The sequence below is a fragment of the Mus caroli genome, chromosome 5 (genome assembly GCF_900094665.2).
Source record: "Mus caroli chromosome 5, CAROLI_EIJ_v1.1, whole genome shotgun sequence".
NCBI lineage: Eukaryota > Metazoa > Chordata > Mammalia > Rodentia > Muridae > Mus > Mus caroli.
The window spans coordinates 114,659,971-114,677,937 of NC_034574.1; the positions used below are offsets into that span (position 1 = coordinate 114,659,971).

At 48.9% G+C, this 17,967-nt stretch overlaps 1 protein-coding gene across 1 annotated transcript in view; it reads right to left on the minus strand.

The window, feature by feature from the left end:
• LOC110294356 (acyl-CoA dehydrogenase family member 10) overlaps window positions 1-17,967 on the minus strand; it is a 40,742-nt gene that overhangs the window by 11,800 nt on the left and 10,975 nt on the right. Inside the window, exons 4-12 of the mRNA XM_029477798.1 lie at window positions 17,186-17,380; window positions 15,669-15,827; window positions 14,542-14,701; window positions 13,214-13,355; window positions 10,399-10,467; window positions 6,681-6,862; window positions 5,035-5,185; window positions 2,413-2,558; window positions 177-397 (exon numbers count right to left, since the gene is read on the minus strand). Coding sequence (XP_029333658.1) covers window positions 177-397; window positions 2,413-2,558; window positions 5,035-5,185; window positions 6,681-6,862; window positions 10,399-10,467; window positions 13,214-13,355; window positions 14,542-14,701; window positions 15,669-15,827; window positions 17,186-17,380 — 1,425 coding nt within the window. The remainder of the gene's footprint in view (window positions 1-176; window positions 398-2,412; window positions 2,559-5,034; window positions 5,186-6,680; window positions 6,863-10,398; window positions 10,468-13,213; window positions 13,356-14,541; window positions 14,702-15,668; window positions 15,828-17,185; window positions 17,381-17,967) is intronic.

Here is a 17,967-nt window from a genome sequence, read left to right on the forward strand (position 1 = left end):
TTTTTTTTTTTTTGGGGGGGGGGGAGCAGGGCTTCCAGGAGCTTCCCAGATATAGATGAGGATGCTCTTCTTCTCTATCCTTGAACCCTCACTTTACAAGTGTGTGCCACCACAGCTGGCCCTACACACACACACTTCCATGATGAAGAGAAAACTGAGCCTTCTACCATTCTGACCAAACCTATCTCCTGGAAACCTCTGTGGCCATCAGGCCAAAGCTTACCTGTGAGTGACCGCTTATAGACGCCTTGTAGGATTGCAGCCACACGGAAAAAGGAGAAAGCCATATAGAAGTTCCAGTTGTCGATGGGTGGGATGCCCATGTGAAGACAGTACATCCTGAAGTATTCCTCCACAGTGGGGATGCCCAGCTTTGTCACATCCTGGTCTCTGAACCCTGAGAGGAGAGACAGAACCATCCCTGAGTGGTTGGTAACTTCATTCCCCTACCACTAGCCACCCTGATATTCTGAAGGCCACCATGCTCCTGAGTGTAGGCTTTCACAGCCATGAGGCCGCTGGGGAGTCCTGTGGCTCCTTGCTCTAGCCATGGCCTAAGGTAAGCTACTTACTGATTGTTCCCTCTAGGTTTCAGACCAAATTAACAGTCAACAAAGGATCCCCCCCCACCCCCCCGCCCAGGCCACAGCTCCCAAATGGAGTCATCCCCAACTGGTCATTTGATCAGAAACAGTCCCCGAGGGGCCGCTGGTGGAGGCAGAGGAGCTGCGGGCAGAGATCAGTGCCACAGCACCCGCCTAGCGTGTGCCAGGCCCTGGGTTCACGTGATGCCTGCCTCACGCTCACAGAGAGACACCCAGATACAGATGTATAGACACACAGAGGCATAGGCATCAGGAGAACAATCTCACTGTATTATGAAGCAGATAAAGATGGCAGGACACTAGCTTTACTGATTTGCTTGCACTGTGACATGTGACACCTGACTAGAAGCCTGAACAGAGTATCTAAATAAGGAATAAATCAAGGGCTGGAGAGAGGCTCAGAGGTTAAGAGCACTGGCTGCTCTTCACCTGAGTTCATTTCCCAGCAACCATATGGTGACTCACAACCATCTGTAATGGGATCTGGTGCCCTCTTCTGGTGTGCAGGCATGCATGCAGGAAAACTATTATATACACAATAAATATTTTAAAAAGAAATATGAAGTTTTTTATGAAAAAAGGAAATAAATGCCTTAAATTACATCTATGTGATAAAAGTTGTTAATGCAAATTAAGTCATCAAAGAAATATTTAATGAACATCTGTCCAAGCTATACACCTAGACTGGACATGGCAGCACAGGCCTATAACTCCAGCACTCTGAGGCAGAGGTAGGAAGATCATTAGAGTTTAAGGCCAGCCTGGGCCACAAGCAAGTTTCAATACACTCAGGGCTACATAGTGAGACCCTGACTCTAAATAAATAAATAAATAAATAAATAAATAATAAATAAATAAAGGGCTGCAGAGATGGCCCAATGGCTAAGAGTACCTGCTGCTCTTACAGAGGACCAGAGGTAGGTTACCAGCACCTATGCCAGGCAGCTGCCTGTAACCAGGGCTCAGGGAGTTTCAGTGCCTGCCTCTCAACTCTATGGAACCTACCTGTGTACACACCCACCCACATATGTGCACATAATTAAAAATAAGTCTTAAAAACAAAACAGTTGGACATGCTTGGAGCATGACTTCAATCCTGACACTTGGGAAAAGCAGGGGTTTCTCTGTAAGATCGAGGCCACCCTGGTCTACAGAATGAGTTGCACGACAGCCATGGCTACGTGGAGACAACCACCACAGTGTCACCCCCACCCCTAGTCCAAACCAGACTGAAGCAAGGTATCTGACTACATAGAATAATGAGATCATAAAATTATATGATAATGCCTTTTTTCAATAGTAGACTGGATGCAGTAACGCATGCCTGAAATCCCAGCACCCAGGAAGTGGAGGCAGGAGGATCAGGAGTTTGAAGCCAGCTTCAGCTACACAGGGAGAAGGACAGCCAGCCATGAGAGCCTATCTCAGAACAAACAACCCAGAAAGAACAGACACAAAAGACAAAGACAGATGTGCAAATGGAAAGGAAGGCACAAAATGCATCTGGGCAGATTGGCAAGAGCTTGTCCAGAACCTATGGTAAAATGCAAGCTGATGCGCTAGAGTGTCAGCTGGCATGCAGGAGAGTCAAGATGCACCCACAGTGCCAAAAGGAGGAGGAGGAGGAGGAGGAAGAGGAAGAGGAGAAGGAGGCAGAATAAACTAAGTAATTTAATGGATCATTCTATTCTTACCCCCACATTCCAGGGACAATGTTACTGGAACCCCTTGGACCTCACTTTGGAGCCCCAGCCCAGTGACATCAGCCAGTGCATGCCACAGGACTTGCTGTGGAACTGGCTCCTACCTCTCAGCATGGGAAAGCTGGATGGCAGGTAGTGAGCCAGGCAGCTGTAGGCCACATCAGCAAAGGGGTCTCCTAAGGTGGAAAGTTCCCAGTCCAGGACAGCGAGCACTTCTGCCTTTTCAGGATGGAATATCAGGTTGTCCAGCCTGAGAAACCATAGAAGGAATGGAGACAGCTGGAGACACTATTTGCCCTTCCGAGTCCGCCCTCCACCAGCCTGTATGCTGTACAAGGCCAATCTCTAGGGCTCCCAGGTCCTCTGGTTCCCAGCTGGCCTCAGTGAGTCAAAATCATCAGCAGGGCATGGGATGAGCTTAGCTGTTCATTCTCCCAACTTCCCTACTGAGGAAAGCCAAGGGCCACATGGGATTCATAGCCTCTCTGTGATGTCCCTAAAGCAGGCCGACAGAGTTTCTGGACACACTTGCCAATTCTTCACTCCATGAAGTACCCGGCTTCTGATAAGTGCCAAGCGATGCTGAGGGACTTCCGGGGTGGTGGAGGTCATGGAGACCCAGGGGCTACGATGCTGGGAAATCACAAAGCCACAGAAGATGGCCTGGGGAGCCCAGCTGTGGGCAAGCCTGCAGAGGACTACAGTCCCAGCCAGGAAGCCACCATGGTGGACATGGCCTGTTGTGTCCAACCTGTCAGCCAAGGGGCCTCGGCGAGTTTCTTGGGCAGTAAACTACAGCAGAGCATGGTGGCCCAGGCAGAGCCAGCTGCTTAGGAACCCCACTAAGGTTCCAGTCTGTTCAGTGGCCTCTGAACCACAGTGCACTCCTTCCTAAATTCTCTAGTGGTCTCCGAGTCCTTCTGATCCCTGACAGAACTCTAATGTAGGCTTGATTTACAATAAATAGGAGGGGCTGGAGAGAGAGCTTAGTCCTTATGAGTAAGCATGTGCTGCTCTGGCTAAGTCCTGAGTTAGGGTCCCAGCACCTGGCTGAATTTGGCCTGTAATCACCAGTCCAGGATCTAACTCCCTTCTGGCTTCCATGGGTATCTGCACTCACTAATATACATATAATCAAAAGTCAAATTAATCATAGAAAGAAAAATAATCAAACATGCAATAAAATATAGGAAGGACCACATGCCGTGTTGCTGGTTTTCCTTCAAATCTCTAGCAGACAAACACTTCAGGTTCAGCTAACGGCCCCCACCCTTCCTCCTTCCCTTCCTTGAGTTTGGTGGGCATTTGTCTCACGGTTTTCTGTCTCTTTTGGCTATGTGGGCACTCAGAAGCCACAGACAGCATTCTCTCACTCCTTGGTAAACCTGCATAAGTATCACACATACTGATTCTTTAAGAACTGAATCTTTGCCAGGTGTGGTGGCGCATGCCTTTAGTCCCAGTACTTGGGAGGCAGAGGCAGGCGGATTTCTGAGTTCAAGGCCAGCCTGTTCTACAAAGTGAGTTCCAGGACAGCCAGAGCTATACAGAGAAACACTGTCTTGAAAAACCAAAAAAAAAAAAAAGAAAGAAAGAAAGAAAGAAAATCTTTTCTCCTCAGTATGTGCCCCTTGAAATTTATTTAGGTTGACTGAAATACAGCCAATCAGCATATTTTAGCTGCTAGGTAAGATCCCAACACACCACCAAACATGGCTCATCATGTGCTACAATTACCAGCATGCTGGTCTCTTTGCAGCGACAGGCTGTACTGGAGGAGAATGGACGGTTGTGGCGGGCTCCCTTTGCCTGCTTTAATGGCTGTAGTGTTCAGATCCAGCAGTCTTAGGTTCCTACCTCCATCAAGATACATGCCCTCTGCCATGTAGCGGCAGATGAAACTGTCTGTGATGGCCAATATTACTTCTAAGGGGATCTTGGTCAACTGTGTCGTGGGCTTCCCCACAACTGAGAGGCCGTTAGACCGCTGCTGGCTGTCTCCTGCCTGCTTTTGTTCTCGGTCGCGTTTGTGGACACTTGAGAGGTGGCACGGACAAAGACCATGGAGCAGTGGTGTCCAATGCTCACATTTTAGCTACCCTTCCCTGCCACAGAGGGAGGGTTGCATGGGGGTGGGGGCGGGGTTTTAGAGTCCTAGGTAGAGGCTAGTTAAAGACGTGGAGGGTGGGGGAGAAAATTCTCAAGTAGGGTGGGGCCTGAATGACAAGTGTGGCTCCACAGCAGACCTGCAGAAGCTTCTGGAAGCAGGGAATGCTAAAATGTCCCCCAAGTGCCACAAGAACAGAGTCCAGGGCAGCCATGGGAGGTCAGCTGGAAGGCACACTGATGAAGGCGGGGTCCTAGACTCAGCACACGCCCCAGCAAACCCCATCTACTCCCTGACCACTCTCACTTCCAACGCTGACCCCAGAGGAAGTGGGAATGCCATAGTTGTACCTGATCTCAATAGTGTTCCCCCACCCAGCAGGCGCCTCCTCCCTACAGGCAGATGGGACAATGTCTGCATGTCATTGTGGTGGTCACAACTTGGGAGCGGGGCTGCTCTTAATATTTAGCGAGCAGAAGCCAGGAATGATGCTCCATCTCCTAAGGAATGATTCCCACCTGCAATATGGACGAAGACCACTGGCTTGATCTTCCCCTGCACAAACCTTGCCACATCAGTTTGCACATGGGCTGCTCAGCCCCCTGGCAGCTATGTCTACCTGAAGTCACCATGCACCACTGTGGTTCTCTGTTGCCTGGGAAGGTGCAGTGGCAACCACTGGATAAGCCTCTCCATCGCTGGGATGCTGCTGGTTTCTGCTGCTCGGTACTGCTTGGTCCAGGTTTGCACCTGGCGAGGAATATAGTCCCCTGAGGGAAAGAGGGTTAGGACATGGGATGCTATTCCAACAGCCTTAGACGTTTGGCAAATTCACCAGAGCCATGAAAACATCAGCAGCTCTGTGCCAGGGCTATGTGTCTCAACACGTTCCTGTGACAGCGACAATTCCTATGAGATGCTACTGCCAACAAGAAAGCCACCAGCTACTTTGCCTCAGCCAGCTCAGCATAGTCTAGGCATTATTCCTCCACAAGGAAGCTTCTATCCTGACCTCTTTGAAATTTGTGAGCTTCTCAAACACAGCCGAGGGGATCTTCTTGGTTAAGTCTAACAGCATCAGGCTTAGAGCATGGAATCCAGCTACACGAGTGGGATCCAGCCCTGCCGCATTCCATCACTGTGATGACGGGCACATGCCTAACCCTGCTGTGCCTTCCTTTTCTCCTCTTGAAAGGCTCTGCCCAGAGCCAAAGGGAAGATAAAATGCATAAAGTTGAGTCTGGCATAGTGACACACTCTTTTAACCCCAGTACTTGAGAGGCAGAGAGAGGCAGGCAGATCTCTTGAGTTCGAAGCCAGTCTGGTTCATAGAGACAGTTCTAGGACAGCCAAGGTTACACAGAAAAATATCTTAGAAATCCAAAAGAAATAAATAGTATTAAATTAAAGATGGGTGAGAAGATCATTTGAGACAAGTTCAAGGCCAGCTTGGCAATCTAGTGAGACTCCTGACATAGTAAAAATAAAAAATCTTTCTTTTTTTTTTTCAAAAAATGAGGCCAAGTGTAGCCAGCAGTGGGTACACCTTTAATCCCAACACTCAGGAGGCACAGGCAGGTGGATCTCTGTGAGTTCAAGGCCAGCCATGTCTACAAAGTGAGTTCCAGGAGAGCCACAGAGAAACCTTGTCTAGGAGGAAAAGGGCCAAGTGTGGTGGCATACTTGTGACCCAGCACTAGTGAAGCAGAAGCAAGCGGATCAGGAGTTCAAAGCCATCCTTAGCTACATTTGTTTGTTTGTTTATTTTCCTTTTCAAGACAGGGTTTCTCTGTGTAACCCTGGCTGTCCTGGAACTCACTCTGTAGACCAGGCTGGCCTCGAACTCAGAGATCTGCCTGCTTCTGTCTCCTGAGTGCTGGGATCAAAGTTGTAAACCACCACCGCCCAGCTCCAATAAAATAAAATAAAATAATAAAATAAAATAAAGATAACTTTATAAAAAGAAAGAAATGAAGGACGGGGTGGGAGAGGGAGTCTGTGCTAAGCAGTATGATCAGCATGGGAAAGAAAGGAAGGATTAAGCAGTTTACTGACAAGAAGCACCAAGAAAAACAGAGTCCTCAATTAAGCCCGGGATGTCCTTATCTAAGGATGAAATGAGCAGTGAGCAGAACCAGTTATGATTAGCCTGGATTTAGAACGTGAGCGGGGTTGTGTGTCAGCACCCGAACCTCCCAGAACCTGACAGCAGAGCTTTGCTTGGTGAGAGGAACTGTCAGTGAAAGATGGGCTGTCCCTGCCAACCTTGCTTGCCGAAGCTGTCCAGGCTGGTGGCCTGCAGGTCCACACTGTGAATTCTGCACAGGACTTGGTTCATGGCAGTGTATATGGCTTCCCGCCGGTTGGGCTCCAAGCCGGGCAGGGAGGGGTCTTTGTAGATGATGCCCGGGCAGTACTCCATCAAGTAGAAGGGGGTGCCGATGATGCTGGCAGGGACACAGGCGGGGCTGTCAGCCATGGGACCCCTCAGTTTCTGGGAGGAGATTTTGGGAGAGGGGGCACAGGTCCTCTCCTCTCCTTTGTGCAGAGAACTGAGATTCCCAACGCCCCTCAAAACACCCAGCTCGGTGTGCACACACCCACTTTGGCCCGTGTGCAGAAACCATGGAAGAGGTAACGTTGATGTGGTAATTACAAAACCCATTTACTGAAAGGGGAGTGTGGTCTGGAGTCTGGGAGCAGCTTGAAGTCTCACTTCTGCCCTTGGCTGCCTGTTCTCACGCCCAGGAGACTTAGTAAGAAACCTGTCAGAAGATTTCTCTCTTTCATTTGCTTCCTTTGACGCAGGGCCTCATTCCATAGCACGGGTTATCTTCCAACTCTAGATCCTCCTGCCTCAGCCTCCAGCGTGCTGGAATTCCAGGCCTGTGCCCTATGAGTGTCTGTCTATGAGCAAAGACGAAGGCACATACATCACGCAGCACAGGTAATGGGGGTCAGAGGGCAGCCTCCTGGGCGGTTCACCTTTCACCTTGTCTGAGCTAGCATCTCATTTTCCGAGTGTGTGCAGCAGCCAGCTAGCTGGCCCACAGGCTCAGAGATTCACCTGTCTCTGCCTCCCTTCTTGCTGCAGGAGCGCTGGGATGGCAGGTACTCTGTCTTATGTGGGATTTGAACTCGGGGTCTCATGCCTGTGCAGCAAGCGCTTGTCCCCACTGAGCCACCTCTCCAGCCCCTGGTGCCTTTCCCCCTTTTGTTTTATTTTCTGTGTATGGCTGCTTTGCCTGCACCATGTCTGTGCCCCAAGTGCCAGTGGGAGCCAGAAAGGGTGTGGAACAACCTGGAGCTGGGGCGACAGGGGGCTCCGATTGCTTCATCTGTAAAACCTTCTCAGCTTTCAAACAGAGAATGAGTGCACAGAGGTCCTGGGCAGCCATCAGCATCCCTCCTTATTCCTGATGATTTCATTTTCCATTGAATGTGAGCAGCATGCACCATTATTTAAAGGCACTGAAGGCACATGAGCCACCTTATGGTATTCAGGAGATGAGCCATCCATTAGTCATGACTAGGCAGTATTTTATAGCTCTAAAAAGTGGTTCTAGAGCCAGGCATGGTGGAACACGCCTTTAATCCCAGCATTTGGGAGGCAGAGGCAGGTGGATTTCTGAGTTCGAGGCCAGCCTGATCTACAGAGTGAGTTTCAGGACAGCCAGGGCTATACAGAGAAAACCTGTCTCAAAAAACAAAAAAACAAAAAAACAAAAACAAAAACAAAAACAACAAAAAAAGTGGTTCTAGGGCTGGTGAGATGGCTCAGTGGGTAAGAGCACCCGACTGCTCTTTCGAAGGTCCAGAGTTCAAATCCCAGCAACCACATGGTGGCTCACAACCATCCGTAACGAGATCTGGCGCCCTCTCCTGGAGTGTCTGAAGACAGCTACNCCGTAACGAGATCTGGCGCCCTCTCCTGGAGTGTCTGAAGACAGCTACAGTGTACTTACATATAATAAATAAATAAATCTTTAAAAAAAAAAAAGTGGTTCTAAAATCTCTTCAATTATGTGTGTTTATCCTGACTTGAAACACATTCTTTCTTTCTTTTTTTTTTTTTAATGTATGTGGGTGTGCACCATATATGTCTGTGCACCACAGTGTGCTAGGTGCTTGTGGAGGCCAGAGAAGGACACTAGATCCCTCAGAAATGGAGTGATAGCCATGAGCTGTCATGTGGATGGTAGGAATTGAACCCACGTATTCTGCAAGGCTGGCAAGTGCTCTTAACCACCGAGCCATCTCTCCAGCCTCATGGAAAACATTCTTAGAGGAGCTGAGGAGATGGCTCAGTCAGTAAATGTTTGCTGCACAAGCATGGTGATCTGAGTTTGGTTTGCAGAGCTCACAGGAAAAAAAAGGTATGTGGTCTCCCTAGCAACTGAAGCACTGGATAGGTGGACAGGTGGATCGCTGGGGCTCTGGCAAGCCAGCCTAGGCTAGAGGGCTGGAGGTCCCAGTGAAGGACTCTTTGTCAAACAAACAGATGGCCCTTGAGGAACCACACTTAAGGTTAGTCTCCACATGCTTACACATACGTGTGTACTGATACTCATGAACATGCAATGCACACATAACATTCCTGGGACACACTTGGAGTAATCCTAGCATTGGGGAGGCTGAGACAGAAAGAACTAGGAATTAGAAGTCAGTCTGGGCTACACAGTAAGACCCCGTTTCAATAAATGAACAAATAAATGACTGGGCATATAAATTTCTTCAAATATTAACAGCATTTTTATCTACAGTGTACACAGATGTTTCTGTGTTGTGTTTTCTTTCGATTGTTCTGTATACTTGAAAATCTTTCTAATCAAAAATGAAGGAAAAAGGGAGGCTCAGCTGGGAGAACAGCTTAGTACGAAGGAGCAGTGCTGGCTTAGCACAGAGCCCTGGCCCCATCCCCGCTCCCAGACAGGCTGTGTGCTGCATGCTCCAACCCTAGCTCTCAGGAGGTGCAAGCAGAGAGATCGGCTGTCCAAAGTCATCGTTGGATACAACAGTCTCAAAGACAGACAACAGACACACACATAGAGGCAGGGGAAGGGGGAGAGAGGAGGAAAGCTACAGCAGTTTAAAGCACTTAAAAAGTAGTGCAGAGCATGATGGGACACTTCTGTTAATCCCAGCACTCAGGAGGGAAAACAGGAAAACAGGTGGATGGATCCCTATGAGTTCAAGGCACCCTGGTCTACACAATTCAGGATAGCCAGAGCTAGAAAGAGAGGCCTTATCTCAAGAAACAAAACATTTTAGAGCACAATTAATGTGTGTGTGTGTGTGTGTGTGTGTGTGTGTGTGTGTGTGTGTGTCTGTGTGTATTATTTGCTTAAAGAGAGAGTCTCTTGCAGGGCAGTGGTGGAGCACACCTTTAATTCCAGCATTCAAGAGTTCAAAGCCAGTTTGACCACAGAGTGAGTTCCAGGACAGCCAGGGCTACACCGAGAAACCCTGTCCCCCCATGGCCCATGCAAAAACCAAAAACAACGAAAAAAATATCAGACCTGGTGACACACCACAGAACTCAGGCAGGCATGGTGGTATCTGTGAGTTTGAGGCCAGCTTGGTCTACAAAGCAAGTTCCAGGACAACCATGGCTCTGTTATACAGAGAAACCTGGTGTTGAAAAACCAAAACCAAACCAAAACCAAACCAAAACCAACCAACCAACCAAACAAAAAGAGGTGAGGAGTGGAGGTGGGGGTGGTCATCTCTCTATGGAGCCTTCTGCCTCTGCCTCCCAAGTGCTGGGATGTGCCCCATCCAGCTAAGTGGATATGTATTTGGAATGCTAAGAAAGCTATTCTGAGCATAGACACGCTTTCTGAGGGACAGGGTCTTCGGGCTTCTGGGGGAGGTAGCTCCAGGTAATTCTGTCATCTCTAAGGAATGGGCTCCTGAGTTAGCAACTGAGCTATTTTCTCCTGTAGCCTGAGGACACAATGATAAAAAATACACACATCTTTACCTTGAGTCTTCACAGAGGTCAAGAACAGTAGGGACAGGGACTCCAGCATTCGCAAGGGCTTTCATGATCCTGCCAGGACAAATACAAACTTAGCATTGTAAGATAAATTGATAAGATTTTCTTCAACTTGCTTTTCTGATTTCAAACATAGTACATTATCTATTGGGGTGGGAGATGGTTCCATTGGTAAAGTGTCTGTGGCACAAAGCCCTGTGCTTAGAGCCCAGTGCCCACGTAAAAAGCTGAGCATGGTATTGAGGGCCTCCAATGCCAACCGTGGGGTGCGGTCAGGGAGAAGACAAACAGATTGCTGAACTCCCTGACTGGCACAGCTTCAGGCTCAAACAAAAGCATGAGGGAGGCCAAGGCAGGAGGAGCTCTGAGTTCCAGGCTAGACTGGCCTACAGAGTGAGTTCCAGGACAGCCAGGGCTACATGGTAAGGCCCTGTCTCAGAACAATGACAGATGGCTCTGCAGCTAAGAGCCCGCTGTCTGCTCTTGCAGAGGGCCCAGGTTTGGTTCCCAGCACCCACTTGGCAGCTCAGAACCTTCTCAAACTCCAGTTTCAAGTGCTCAAATACCTTCTTCTGGCCTCTGTGGGCACTGTATGCATCTAGTACACAGACACATGTTCAGGCAAAACACCTACACACATAAAAAAGTCATAAAGGTGGAGAGTGGTGGAGATCTCCACATACATGCATATACATGTCCAGGAACACCCAACATACATGTGCATGTACCACACAAATACATACAAACACATAACACATGCAATAAAGTTAAATGAAGAATAATGTGTTGGGGGTAAGCTGTATAGCAGTGGGAGGAGGCTTACCCAGCATACACAGGCCCAGACCTCCATCCCCAGTGTGGCAGACAGAAGGAAGGAAAGGAGACAGGGAGAAAGACTACACCAAGTCAAGTGTGTGCCTGGGACCCAGCATTGGTCCCAGGCATTATCTCTTCCCAAAGCTGGAAGAGACAACAAGAAAGAGAAGCCAGGACATCACGCTTCCACTTGGCCACACACACTGCTATGCAGTGGAAAGAGGAGAAGGAGCCTTCCAGGAGAGACTCCATCCAACCCAGGCTTCCGAGGGCGCTGCCCTCCTATGTAAGAGACCTGGAGCTAGAGTTCTGTTATGTGCCTTTACACTATCCTGGTGGCACAGATTTGGAATCCCAGCTCCTAGAGAAGCTGAGACCAAAAGGTCACAGATTCAGGACTTTACCTGAGCAAGCTGGAAAGACCATGACTGAGAGAGTCCATGGTAAGAACATTTACAATAATCTATGTGTTATGGTGGACATGTGTATGCAGGACGAGGAGGCACAAGTGTCACAGCATGCATGTGGAGGTCAGAGGACAGCTCTGTGGGGAGGGGACTCTCTTCCATCTTCCTATGGATTTCATAGGAGCTCGGGCCACTAGGCTTATGCAGTAAGTGCCTTTGCCCACTGAGCCATCCTGACCCCCCCCAAATCAGAACCCCTCTATTTTAAAGGGCTGGAAGTTAGCCCAGTCAGCACCCTGGCTTCTGCACAATCCTCAGCACCCCGAGTTCAATTCCCTGCTGCACATAAAAGGCTCAGCACAGTGGCGCATGGTGGTAATCCCAGAGCCGGGAGGTAGAGACAGGTGGATCCCGGGGACTGGCCTGTCAGCCTAGCCTAGTCAGCCAGATCCCAGGGCAGGATCATGCCAAAAATCAAATGGCCATCAAGGACCCATACCAAAGTTGACCTCTAACCTCCACATGAACATACACAAACTTGCACACACTTATGCACACGCCACATAAAAATAATCAATTGAAGTTAATTTAAAATAATTTGATATAAAAAGAGTGGGAGTGACGTCTAATCCCACTGATGAGGCTCCGGTGTGAAAATCAGGAGTTCACCATCATCCTTGGGTATTTTTGAGGCCAGCACAGACTACATGAGACTGTCTCAAAATGGGGAGGGGTAGGGGAGAAAGAAAAACTTGGGTACCTGGGAGACTGAGGCAGGAGGATCATTTGAGTCTAGGAAATAGAGAGCAGCCTGGGCAATACAGTGAGACTTTCTTATCAAACCAAAACCTTATCAGAATGAAAGTAGGTAAAATTCTCCTGTTCCTGTGTGATAGAGACCGACAGTTACAGCTTTAAAAGCTCCAGGGCAGCCGGGCACAGTGGTACATGCCTTTAGTCCTGGCACTTAGAGGCAGGGGCAGGTGAATCCTGAGTTCAAGCCCAGCCTGGTCTATACAGCCAGTCGGTCAGGGCTAAACAGTGAGGCCATGTCTCAGAAAACAAGCAGTGTCTGAGAGAGGCTGAAGAGATGGCTCAGTAGTTAAGAGCACTGGCTGCTTTTGCAGAGGACCTGAAGTTAGTTCCCAGCACCTACCTGGGGGCTCACAACTATCTCAAACTCCAGTTCCTGGGGAGCCAACACCTTCTAACTTCCATGGACATGTGATAAAGGTACATACATGACATGTGGGCAAAACATTAATACACATAAACTAAAAAGAGTGTGTACCACTCCCAAAACCCACATGACAGTTTACAGTAGCCTATAACTCCAGATCAAGGAGACCAAACACTCTCTTTTGCCCTCCATGGTCACCCACACTCATGTGCATGTGTGCACAGCCGCAGACATATGCATACATATGCACACATATAATTAAATTTAAAATCTTATTTTTTAAAGAAGGCAGGGACTTCAGGGCAGTCCCACAGAAGCTAACTTGACAATTTAGTATGAAGCCTGTCTGTTGGGGATACCAGATAGACAACCACATTGTGCCCCCCCCGAAACTTACCTGAACTCCCTTTCTATGGCATGGGCAGAAGGGAGGAGGGTCCCCGGGGGTTTCTTCCTCAGGACCAGCTGACGGTCAGCCAGCCTGATGTAGTACGTTGGATTTGACTGTCCATGATCAAACTGAAGGAGCTCCATGGGGCCTGTAAGGTTGACAGGACGAAACACTCAGACGGGAGCAGGCCCTCTGTGATCTGGACGCGTGGCTAGCCCTTCTTCCCAGGGAGGCCTGCCTCTGGCATGCATGATGTCCCCATGAAAGATCCTGAGCAAGGGACACTGCCCTCCCTGGGTACAACTGAGTCCTGACATATATACTCAACCCACACGTGGTTACAGCCTCAAAGGGAGCTTTCTGAACACAATGGTCACCTCCTCTCTGTCTGGGTGTGCATCTCCAACTCTATGAACACAGGCTCATGGGTTCTGTTTATCGGTCCTAACAGTCCTGGCAACAAATCCAGAATGTCCCTCATGGGGAAATGTCCTAAGCCTGAGCTCAAATGTGCCCATGTCTGTCCTCACCCATGTCCCCCCAAACCATGCCCGACCCTGGCATGACAGGAGACAGGAGCCATCAGAGCCAAAGCTACCGACACAAGACATACTTTCCCAGCCTCTAGGCTACATTCTGTGGCTCCTGAGAGAAGCAGACCTCAGGAACCCGTAGTTATATAGGAAGATGTGTTCCTCTTGGCAGGAGAGGGAGTGGGTGCAGGAGCTGGCCGTGGGCTGGCCTGGTGAGCTGCCAAGTAACCTGTGGCTAGGAAATAGCACACTGTGGGACTGTAAGTGAGAGTCCTCTAGAGGACCAAGTGGAGGGAGGGGACTGTCACCAGGAAAGATTTCAGAAGCTCTGAGATGCCTGTTTCAGAAGGTAGAGTGCAGAGAACAAAAGGGGAGCCCCCTTGCCACTTTTTAAATCTGCAACATTTTCTTTTTCTGGTGCCGGGCACAGAAGAGCCAGGGCTTCACCCATGTTAGGCAAGTGTTAGATACTGAGCTGGATTCCCAAGCTCTAAAGTCACATAGCATATAGATAGTCACTGTCACTGTCACTGTCTCAAAACAGACTATTGTCTCCAGACTAGTGTGCACAATCACTCACTGCACACACTGTCCCTCCAAGATCCCTCCTCCTCAGTGGCTATTCTCAGGCAAAGGCTACCCCTCCACCTCCCAAATTCTAAGATGGAGTGCTGGGGTGAGGTGAGACTGTGCTCTTATGGATCTGTAACGGCAACTGCATACTACATCTCGTTGGGAATGGACAACCACGCTGCAGTCCTTACTGCAGAGGAAGTTCTAGAGACAGGAAACCTTCCCTACCGGTGGAGTGGGTCCCCAGCAAGCCCTTCAGGTACTTCTCCAAGGCATCTTGTGGAATTGCCATGGTCTTCCTCACAGGCCGGGTGTTGGGAACGCCCAAGTGCAGTGGGAAACCCAGTCGAGCCTCCAGCTCCTTCACTGCTGTCTCGGGCCTGTCAACCTGGTTTCAGAAAAACAGAAATCCCAACTTGTGCCCATCAGCCTGGCCCTCACCCTGCCTGTGTCCCTGAGGGCCACACCTGAGCCCAGCGGTTCTCAACTCTCTCCTACTGCCACCCTTTACAGCAGACCCTCATGTTATGGTGACCCCCCGGCCATGAAATTATATTTGTTGTGATTTCAGAGCTGTAGTTTTGCTACTTTTATGAACATAATATAAATATCTGATATGCAGGATGTCTGCTATTCCTCCTAGAGGGGTTGTGACCCACATTTTGAGAACTGCTGCCTTAGGGAGACCAGCCCCAAAATCCAAGGTCAGGTCTCAGATCATAGCCACTAAAGCTGCCCTCAGCTGCCCTTAGCTCAGAGGAAACTCCTCTTCTAGCTAATCTTGCGCCTTGCCTAACACAGAAGAGTACCCCAGACAGGTTGTCAAGAGGCCAGGATGGTGATAGACTCTACAGTCTGGGAAGATACAGATGGACAATGCAGAGTTCAAGGCCAGCCTGGGATACATAGAGTCTCTATCTATAACGAGCAAACAAGAAAAGCTCCTGCCATATTTTACACAGGGTAGAAAGCTGAGCTGGCTCTGGCTCTGTGGCCTGTGAGCTTAGCAGGGAAAATGCAGACAAACGACCCTGCCTTGGGACACCCCCACCTCTGGTAGCTGCCTTGCTTCCCTGCCAGGACCTAAAATGATCCTCATGGCCTGTGGCTCCTGGCCCCTCCATCTAGAAAAGGATTGCTCAGACCGCCTGTGACAGTCAAAGCCTACTTTTCCCACCCTGCCTCCTTCCAGCACTGTGGATATGAGCAGCTTGGCCCAGATTTCATAGTTAGTCAGAAGCAGAGGGACTCTTCCCATGGAGTCACCAAGGAAAGTTTCAGGTACACACAAGAAAAGATAATATGGACATACTTGTGTTAACTAGTAAGGCAGTTCAGGAGACAGTCAGGATTACCTTGATGGTGTGAATGCCCAGGCTGGCAGCCACTTTTAGATTAGATCCCAGATCATCAAGAAAGATGGCATCTGAGGGCTGCAGGCTCAGCCTCTGTAGGCACAGCTGGAATATCCTGGGATCTGGCTTACAGATGCCTTCCAGGCAGGACTCAACCACCTGCGGGGAGAGGGTGGCTCTCAAGATGCAGCTCCCACAAGCACAAAAAGATGGTGTGGGGTTATTTCCTATAACGGGAAGCGTTCTGGAAAATGATGTTACCTTAAAATGAAGGATTAGAAATTTTCAGGATACAACCTAGGGGCCCATACTCAGTGTCAACTCTAAGGAAAGAAGACAGGCTCCTCACAACCCCCCATCATGCTGTGGGAATGGCGGGTAGGACTCAGGTCATCAGGCTCTGTGGCAAGCATCTTCACCCAGGGAACCATCACGCAAAGCAGTGAGGTATTATGGGATGGCACTGGTCTGGAATTGTGCCTCAGACAAACAGTGGAGAATGTCAGAACCCACATGAGATGTGGTAGTATAGGTGAGGGTTTGAGTGTGCAGCGTAAAGGGGTCTCCACCTCATCAATACTTGGTCATAGGCACAATTATGTTTTTTAAAAAAGATATATTTGTATATTTTATGTATATGAGTGATCTTATTCTTAGAATTATTTATTTTATGTATAGGAGTATGCTGTAGCTGTCTTCAGACACACCAGAAAAGAACATCGGATCCCATAAGACTTGGTTGTGAGCCACCATGTGCTTGCTGGAAATTGAACTCATGACCTCTAGAAGAGCAGTCAGTGCTCTTACCTGCTGAGCCATCTCTCCAGCCCGAGTGCTCTGTCTTAATGCACAGCAGAAGAGAGAGTCAGATCCCATTACAGATGGTTGTAAGCCACCATCTATGTGGTTGTAGGGAACTGAACTCAGGGCCTCTGGAAGAGCAGCTAATGCTTTTAACCTCTGCCACCTCTCCAGCCCTGAGCTCAATTATGCTTTAATTAAGGGCCCATTTTGCTGGAGGTGGTGGCACAAAGCCTTTAGTCCCAGCATTTGGGAAGCAGAAGCAAGTGGACCTTTGTGAGTCTCAGACCAGCCTGGACTTTGTAGCAAGTTCCAGGTTGTCAGGGCTATATTAAAAAAAAAAAAAAAAAAAGGTAAAATTAATTCAAATAAAGGCCAGGCCTTTAATCCCAGCATGGGAGAGACATAGGCAGGTGGGTCTCTGAGTGTTCAAGGTCAGCTTGGTCTACAAAGTAAGTTCTAGGGCAGTCATGGCTACACAGAGAAACTCTGACTTTAAAAATAGATAGATGGATGGATGGATAGAAAGATAGATAGATAGACAGATAAACAGATAATAAAAAAGGCCAAAAGCAAAAGACAATTTTCAACTTATTACACCTAATCCCGATTCGGGCAGATACGTGAGTAGAAACCCACTTCCTGGAGACTGCTAGCAGGAAGCATTTAGAGCTAAACTCAGAGCCTCTCCGGCACACCCAGCACCTTGTACTCACCACATCAAACTGTTTCCGGTCCAGGGGCAGGAAGCTTTCCCCACTGGACAGATGAAAGTTGTTGGTGAGGACTGCAGTCTGGAGGCCTTTTGCTCTGATCTGAGAGATGGCCTGAGTCATCACCGGGAACTGCTTTGTCACCTGCTCACTGGTCATCAGAGAGAAATAGGAGCTCACGGGCACGGAAGTCTTTGCCTGTGAACAGGAGAGGAGGCGGGAGAATTAGTGTGGTTATTACTGTGGTCCCTCGTGGCCCACAGGCAAATCCATTCCTGGCATCCTATTGCTGCCTGGATGTGAGAGCCCAGGGCCTAGCACATGACTTTAGAGTCTGCACTAGTATTTTGAGAGTATCCTGAGTATCTCAGTATCCTGAGCAGACAAGCCCCCAATGCCTAGGATCAAGTGATCCTCCTACTTCAGCCTCCATTCTATCCAGGACCACAGGTAAGCACCGCCTTCCCTGGGTATGTGGCATTCTTTAAAAACACATTTAGGAGCTGGGCTTTAATGACAACCTGGGAAGTGAAGGAAGAGGACCTGAGCTTTTGACGTTAGCCAGGGCACCAGAGAGACCCCTTCCCAAACCCGGCTTCAAAAATGAAAAAAGGAACAAATCCCTTATTTGGAATTAGGATGATTAAAATAGCCAGAGATGTTGCCCTAGAGTTCTTCCTTCTGCTCTTGTCAGTCAAAAAAGGCAGACAGTCAGAAGAGGGTACATTAAACTTTAAAGTGCGTTCATCAGGTATCATTTATCATTAATAGCCTGCATGATTCTG